Source organism: Contarinia nasturtii, unplaced genomic scaffold (genome assembly GCF_009176525.2).
Source record: "Contarinia nasturtii isolate CC-2019 unplaced genomic scaffold, AAFC_CNas_1.1 Cnas_scaffold_285, whole genome shotgun sequence".
Classification (NCBI taxonomy): Eukaryota; Metazoa; Arthropoda; class Insecta; order Diptera; family Cecidomyiidae; genus Contarinia; species Contarinia nasturtii.
The window spans coordinates 2,596,831-2,605,386 of record NW_022197640.1 but is presented as its reverse complement, the minus strand read 5'-3'; the positions used below and the strand labels follow the sequence as shown (position 1 = coordinate 2,605,386).

General features: G+C 31.8%; 3 protein-coding genes across 3 annotated transcripts; 2 read left to right on the top strand and 1 right to left on the bottom strand.

Moving 5' to 3' along the window:
• The first annotated feature begins 214 nt into the window (after positions 1-214).
• LOC116337722 (vacuolar protein sorting-associated protein VTA1 homolog) lies at positions 215-1,792 on the top strand. Its single transcript, XM_031762524.1, has 5 exons — positions 215-394; positions 518-619; positions 699-849; positions 921-1,276; positions 1,349-1,792. The coding sequence occupies exons 1-5, from the start codon at positions 322-324 to the stop codon at positions 1,606-1,608; spliced, it is 942 nt and encodes a 313-aa protein (XP_031618384.1). The 5' UTR covers positions 215-321; the 3' UTR covers positions 1,609-1,792.
• Positions 1,759-3,237, bottom strand: LOC116337721 (cytoplasmic tRNA 2-thiolation protein 2). Its single transcript, XM_031762522.1, has one exon. It carries the CDS (start codon positions 3,127-3,129, stop codon positions 1,819-1,821), a length of 1,311 nt encoding a protein of 436 aa, XP_031618382.1. The 5' UTR covers positions 3,130-3,237; the 3' UTR covers positions 1,759-1,818.
• Positions 3,238-3,624: 387 nt separating this feature from the next.
• Positions 3,625-7,115, top strand: LOC116337477 (transmembrane protein 35A). Its single transcript, XM_031762079.1, has 3 exons — positions 3,625-4,537; positions 5,805-5,943; positions 6,025-7,115. Exons 1-3 carry the CDS (start codon positions 4,349-4,351, stop codon positions 6,240-6,242), a joined length of 546 nt encoding a protein of 181 aa, XP_031617939.1. The 5' UTR covers positions 3,625-4,348; the 3' UTR covers positions 6,243-7,115.
• Positions 7,116-8,556: the final 1,441 nt, after the last annotated feature.

Below are 8,556 nucleotides of genomic sequence, written 5' to 3'. Positions count from 1 at the left end.
GCTTCAACATTTCCATTGGGCATAAAACTGGCATACGATTCCCGTGGGCAGAATTTTTCAAGGTAATTTACATTCATTTTTTGCTTTCCAATAAGAATAACGGCTCATTTTCAAATGCAGACAATTTTTTTACTTTGATATCGACATGAGTTAACAAGAAAACAAGCAAACGAATCGGTAACGAAGATTTACAATGACAATTCCAATGTAGCTGTCAAGCAGTAATTTCATTGGGGAAAAAAACATAACAAACATATAGCACTGATTGTTAATATTCCTTCAAATTGAATTTGTGATCTTAGTTTTTTGTTGCATTTCATAATGTCTAATCTTCCACCGTGTCCAGGTAACTTGAAACCAATCGCACATTTCTTGAAAACAGCTCTTGAGCATGGTAAGTTTTATTTTCTTGAAATAATAAGTTTTTGATTGTAACTCAAGCAAATGATGATTAATAATAATGACGTCATTTTGTGTGTGATTTTTTTCTGTTTGTGACGAAAATTGCGACGTTAAGACGACCGAGATCCAGTCGTTGCATATTGGTGTCGATTATATGCTCTTCAAACTGGATTGAAGTTATCCGCAAAGCAACCAGATGAAACTGTTCTGTTTATTGGTGAGATTTTACAACAACAAATTCGATGATATTTTTTATTCACCATTATAACAATGTATTTGATGTATTTCCGGATCAGCTATTATGGATTGGCTGGAGAAATTCAAGAAGCAACATCATGACAACGAAGCAGTAACAAATGATATTGTGGCACAAGCATACTTGGAAAACTACGCATTAAAACTATTCACTTATGCTGATCAACAAGATCGAGCCGCTAATTTTAATAAGTAATAATGAAACGGAACATAATTATTATTATATTGGACAAATGTTAATCAAATATTTGTGCTAATTGCAGAAATGTTGTAAAAGCCTACTATACGGCTGGCGTTGTGTATGATACATTATTGACGTTCGGTGAATTGAGTGAAGAGGCAACGGACAAACGAAAGTATGCCAAATATAAGGCGGCCTACATTCATACATGTTTGAAAAATGGTGAAATGCCCGTCCCAGGGCCACCAAATGAAGGCGGTGAAGGTGATGACAACAATCCTGGTCAATCGAATGTTGGAAATGACGATGATACCGAAGCAGCACCGTCACAACCTCCGGCCGATGAAAATGAACCATCCACGCCCGACCAAAATAATCCATCACCACCACATAGTCCAATTGAATTTAAACCACATCCTAACCCAATGGAAATTAATGGTATTTTTAATGAAATTTATGGATTTAATTAGTTGTTCGATTTAACTAAATAAAAAATTAATTTTTTAACAGCTGATAAACTTCCATCGCCGCCAGTTGATCCAGAAATAAAGAATCCAGGCGGTTTTGAACCATATGTACCGACCAGTGGAACTATTCCACGATACGAACCACCACCGGTCAATGTTGCTCTCACACCCGAACAAATGGCAAAGGCACAAAAGTATTGTAAATATGCCGGAAGTGCGCTAAACTTTGATGATGTTAAATCGGCTATTGAAAATTTGGAGAAAGCATTACATCTTTTAACCATGGGCCAAGAAAAGGCTTAATCGCTTCCCTTATCCAAATTTCTCTAAAGCGATCAACACTTTTTCTTCTAAATTTCTATTTTATACGCAATGTTATGCAATTCTTGACCAACATGAAAATGAAAAACAAAAGCAACATCTAAATTTGTATAAAAGAAGAATATATCGTTTCTTTTTTATTTAAGCAAAAGCACATAAAATATACAGTATATGAAATATGTATTGGTGTTTTTATTGAATATAAGCATTCGACGCGTTTAAATCCCGAAAGATATTTCGGCAACCGTGGCACAATGATTTGATAAGGGTTTCAGTTTCTCCGTCACCATTCAATCCAAGCACTTGATTTTCCGCTTTTCTCAACATCGAATCGATATCGTTGACTTCGGTTTGGTCGGCACAGGCAGACACACAACGCGAGTACTCAATGGCAAACAGTGTAGCTGAATGTTCAAAATCTAAATTTGAATGACAAAATTTGCATGTTTGTTTTGGTTTGGTGTCATTGTTTTTGTGTTGGGACGTTGTTGATGCAGCGGCCGATATTTTGTCACCGGTACGAAATACTGTCGATACAGTCGATGCGAAATTCTCTTGTAAATTGTCAATAAATTGTTTGGTTAGACTTTGAATGCTTGTAGCTGAGTTCGTATTTTGCACGTTAAAACATTTACTTTGTTGCGTTAGTCGATTGAGCGTTTCGTCTAGCCGGATATATGTTTCAATTTCCAATGAGTTGATATTTCGCATAGGTCGTATGATTTGTGCTGCACAATTCGATCGATTATCACAAAATGATATATCGTTGGCAACCGATTTGGCACGACCCAATGCAACGCTCACCAACAGATTCGTTGCCACCTGATGGCTAATTGATGGTACAAACACATATTTACAATCAATTTGTGCGGCAACTTTTCGATAAATGTTCAATTTCGTTAAATTAAGAAAGTCTTCTTTTGCAGTTTGATTTCCAATCGCATTAAACTTTTTCAAAAACTTTTCTTCGGCGTGCAGTTGTTCTTTGTCTAGTTGAAAAGTTTGATGCGTTTTTATTGAAGTCTCACCGCTAATTGATGCATAATAATAAGTTTTGATGCCAAAATTCGGTATTATTTTAAAAGTTTCGTCAAGTTGTTGTTGTCGCTCGGTTATCGATTGACCCGATATGCAAGCATCGTCAACATAAATCGCATATGGTTGGATGGTTAATCTTTTAAATTGCTCTTGTGTAATACCGTGTCGAACCATATCGAACATTACACACGATTCAATTGTACCATCGAATACCAACAACACCTTTGCACCACGTTCAATAATTCGCGTTGATCCCATGGAAGCTCGTAATTTGTGACGAACATACTGGAAGAAACACGATTCGCACTGTGCATCTTTGAGATTTAGTTTAACAACTACATTTCGTTCATTGCATTTCTTGCAAATTTCATCGGATATGATGATGCTGGGCGGCAATTTTGGATCGACCAACATTGTATGGGCTCCACCCTCATCACCAAAATCGTCTTCACCAATACTACACATATTTTTTTAAAAATTAAATTCTTCGCTTTTAACTATTCAAAAGTTGAAATATTGCGGCAGTAATGTTTTAAAAAGAATTCCGATACGGCTCAAGAATATATAGCAACAATAACTTGCACGTTTTTCAAACGTCACAACCACATGTCATAATAAAAATTGTGTGTGATGCAGAATTTTCTCAAAAGATGGCGCCAATTATGTCGGTCTTTTTTTTTTGTTAAATTAATAAAAAACATTTTAAATGAAACAAAAACGTAATGATTTTTCAATCAGATTTTCTATTTTTGAAAAATCATCATTTATTCAATCAAATGCATAAAAATACGATTTTTTATTTTTTCAACATTCAAAAGAAAATGTTCATAGTATGACATAGAGCAGCAGGGTTCTATATAAAAACGGAAAACGCGAAATATTCGTTGAACAGTTTTGTACAGGGTTCACCAAAGAGTCCTTATTGATTTTCCAACGATATGAGCGCGTCCTTTTCGAGTCAGTTATTAGAACAATAGTTGATGTTTTGGATTTGCAAACAATAGACTCCATTCAATAGCAATATCGAAGTGTGTGTATACTATGTTTTCACTCTATCTAAATTGAAAATCACTAAATGAAGACAAAAAATATTTAAATTTTGCTGTTTAATTATTAGATTTCTTTATTTATTACATTGTCGCACGCTATCGCAATATAAACACACGTAAATTTTTGCAACATTTTGGCCACATTAAATCAATTAAATATTTTGATTCCGTAGTGACCAAAAACCGCATCACACACGATTAAAGAAATAAAAAAAAAATTCAAATTAGAAAGCAAAGCAAAAAAGAACCGAATTAGTTTATTTCTATTGAAACAGAGCAGTGAAAACGGTGAATTTTTTTCTCGTTAGTCTGCGACCGACAGATATTTTTACGATTGTGTAATCATAATAATAACGCTGTGCCAAGTAAATGAATGTTAAAGATAAATCAAAAGCTCATCATTCGACTCCGAAGGAAAAAACTGAATAATTGTAAAAGTGAATTCAGAAACGAAACCGAATTGTTTTCATTGATCGTTTAAAAAGTGGTTAATTTGAAATTGTATCCATAATAAAGGAAAAAGGTGAAAAAAAACCGAGTGTGTATGTGTGCTTGTAAAAGAAAGGCCAATACATAAATAATCGAAATTCGAACATTTTCATAAATCGACGCGTGACCAAAAACAATATCCAACAATGACACCACCATCATCACCACAAAGTGCACAAAATGCTCAACCACAGCCAGCTGGGACGCTCAATCAAAATACCGTTAGCTCATCAGTGGTGCTAAAAAGTTTATCAATCCTTTTGGGATTTTTCTTCATATTCATTGGTACCATGAAAATAACGCCATATATCAGCAAGGAATTGCACAAAGATTTGGTAAGTTCTGCCACTACCTATGTGGTCGAATGTATGAGAATCGAAATTGTTTTTGTTTGTGTCTTATGTGAAAAAGAAAAAAACCGTGTGGCATGTGCCTCGAATTCGGTTTTTCATTCTCTATAACTGTTTGATGTGCGCTTCTCATCATCGTTATTTCGACTAGTCGACGAGATACCTTGGATAAAGAAAAAATCGGCGATAGATAATTGACCAACAGAAACTACAATATATACAAAATAAATAAAATACACAAAATTAGTGGCATGTGTTATTTATACGGGATTTGATACAACATAAAAGAGATAGTGCAGTTTTGTTATGACCGGTGGCTCGACGCAGGTTTATTAAAATAGATTGAGCTAGCATTGCAATTTGTATGCTCACCGTCGTATTTGTAATTTTAACGGCGTCCTTAATGCATGTATTGATATTGAAATGAAAATCAACTAAATGTTATATGTTTAACATGTAACAGAACACAATTTTCGCGTGTATATCAAATTGAACAACAACAAAAAAAACACTAAAAAAAGGTAGAAGAAGGATGAAAATTAGAAGAAAAAAAATGAAGGAAACACACAAATCAGCGCCAGTGCGAAATATTCATATGTGGTCAGTGTTGATCGATCAGGCGATTGCTTTTCATCGCTATATAATCATTAGACACACTGTTTACTATTCAAATCAAATAAGATTTCAAACATTTTCAGCGATTTTTACGACCTAAAACTAATATAAATAAAGAATGTACTCGTTACAGAGGCAATAACATGTGTAAATAAATAGATATTTAATAGTATTGAGCACATAATAATAATTCATAGTTTGAGAGAGAAAGAGAAACAAAAAGAAAAGGAGAAATATATTTTGAATATTCGAAATATTTTCAAATAAGCCTGTGCGTTATTTTTATCCAATGAACTTGACTATTTTCAATATAATTTTAGCGACTTGTTTTGCGTAGGATTTCGAAGTAAACATGTGAAAGTTTTTGTACATTTTGATTTTTGTCGTAGTATTTTCTCTTATTATGTTTCGACAGTTAAATTTTGAATGAGTTTAATTTCATCGTGTATTCGATTTTAGTACTTTATAAAGAAGAAAAAAAATATGTTTATTTTGATATTTTCAAGGTTGAAGTACATTTTCTTCAAATTATGTATTTGAAATTATGTATGTGATTGTATTATATTTATATGTATATGCTTGGAATACACACCAACGTCTCAAAATTAATTCATGTTTTTTTTCACTGCTATTACAGCGAAAGGAGTATGTGAAATATTCAAAAGTATTTCCATTGGCGGATGTATTTGACATAAAAATTCCATCAAAATGGTATCGACGAGTCGTTGGTGGATTGGAAGTAGGGAGCGGCTTGGTGATGGCACTTATTCCGAATTGTAAGTTAGATTCGGTCAAAAAGCTGAAAAAAATCGTAATATATAGTTTTTTTCTCTAATCAATGTTTAAATAATTTTCAGACAAAATAAAGAATGCTGGAAATATTACGTTGCTTGCGTTGATGTTTTTGTCAATCTACAATCACTATATGGTTAGCGATGCGTTTGAACGAATTGGACCGGCGTTGGTGTTCACATTCATGCTTACCGGCCGATTAGTCGTATGGTATCAGATCAGCCGACGAGAGGCAAAATTAAATGCCGCTCAAGCTCAAGCAAATGGATTGAAACAAGACTAAGATAACCACTCACAAACAAACAAACACACACACACATATTTATACATATACTATATTGATAATATCTCATATGCCATGTGGTAATTTCATTAAACAATGTAGATTTGAATTTTGATAACAAGAGTGAATTTATCGAGTGTGAGAATGGATTGAAATTAAGAATTTGATTTAAGCAATATCGGCTAAATAGGTAGATTTTGATATATTGATCAATACAGACGAACTGATTTATATTTTTCGACATAAAGTGCACGCACATTATTTCCCTACCAAAACAAAAACAAAATGCTCAACTTCATGGGGTATTTATTTAAAAAAAAAATCTTTACCATAAAAATATATATCTCAAATTGTAGTTCTTTCCTTTGAATTTCTGTGTTCATTTTTTTTTCATCACACATAAACCTCATTTGAATCATTTAAATTAGTTAATCCAATTGTACCAAATATTAATATTTAGTTTCGTCGTACGATTATTAAATTATTTATTTATTTATTTTTGTCACTATTTATTTGAATAGAGAAACCCAAAGATTGCAAGTTTTAACAGTTGTGTGTTTTGTCTTTCCAAAGAATTCAGCAATCATTGAATAAAAATCTTTTAAGTGAATCGATTATTTTAGAATGTAATACGCAAACTTACCGATTTGCCAGAGAAAAAGTAAACGACATTTTGTTTTAAAAAGAAAACAGTAACGTATCTCATTTCGAAATGATTAAATTAACGAACTTACCGTTGTCAATCTTACTTACGAGATTCACATTAAGGTATAGTTAAGTGTTAAGATCCCAATATTGATTTACTGTGTCAAAGAAGAGTGAACAGTTTTTTTTTTTAATTAAGTAAGATGAATAAAGAAAATTTATAGTATATGAAACAATAGCTTTGTTTTTTTTCGATTTTAAAATTTGAGATATTTATGGACTTTTATCCAAAATAAAGGTAAGGCACAACAAATTTGATTTATTCTTTATTTTTATTTTTTAAATTTAAACTTTAATTTGTATAAAGTGTACACACTCGAGCTGTGTTGAGGTGAAAGCAAAGCTGAGCGACTGTTGAAATGCTCAACTTAATTTCTATTCGCTTAAATAATTAAAATGTATCTTTTTTTGTTGTTGTTCTTTTAAATTTTAATGATCCATTCACACAATAATAAACCTTTTTCACATGACAAACATACAATCATTGAATATTTAATACAAAAAATGTAGCACATAAATAATGCAAGCAAAATCTACTTTGAACAAAAGGAAATCAAATATGAAGGGATGGGAAAATGTTCAAATTGACTGGGTAGTTTTTGTTTTATTTATAAATTCATCAAACGAAACATTTGAAATGATGATTGTTTCTTTTTGAAATGATAAAACAAACTATTTTCTATTTGGGAAAATGTGAATATGTAAATATGTAGATACGTTTTTGAGTAATAGATTATTTTTGTTTCTTTCACTTTTTTAATGACACCCGAAGTAGTATGAAATTGGCGGTTTAATCCACGTTTCTCAGTATTAGTGCACACACACACACACACACACACACACACACACACATGGGCCATGGATTACCAACTCAGAAGCAAATCGAAATTAAATCGTGGTCAATGCCCGAAACCGAATGGTAAGAAAACCGAAAAGATATAAATGTGAAAATGCACACTTTCATACTAAATTAATTAGATCGATGGAATATACAGGCATTATAAATCGATTGATAATATTTAGATCAACTAAACCAAAGCCGCGAATGTTAAAACAACTTGCGGCAGAAGTTTACATCAATTCGAAACAGTGGATATATACATCAATATTAGACGTAATTCAATATAATTTTAATTATATGGCTTTTTCTATGAATACATCTGAAACATATAATTTTTTTGATATTTTATTGATTAAATTTATGTTTCAGTATTTCTTTAAAAGGAATGATACTAATTTTCCTGTATTTAATTTAATTTGCAAATGTACTTTTGGATTGAAAAATAAGAATCATGTGAAGGAAGATTATGCATCAAGCAAAGATGTATGTGTTTTATGTAATGCAGTTCAACATTACAATTTTAAAAAATATTCGCTTTGTGAAAACAAACTAGTTTGTCTTTGTGAAGATTAAATTTTTATTTTTATTTTTTGAATATTCATAAACTTCATTTGATTGATCTTGATCATAAATCTATCATCTATTAAATTTAATTCAAATACTTGAGACAATTTCAAAAAATAAAATGATTGAAAATTGGAAAACACCTGCAAGCGTTTTATTTTTTTAGTTCTTGTCAGTCTTTCTATTGCATTGAAAATCAATAGA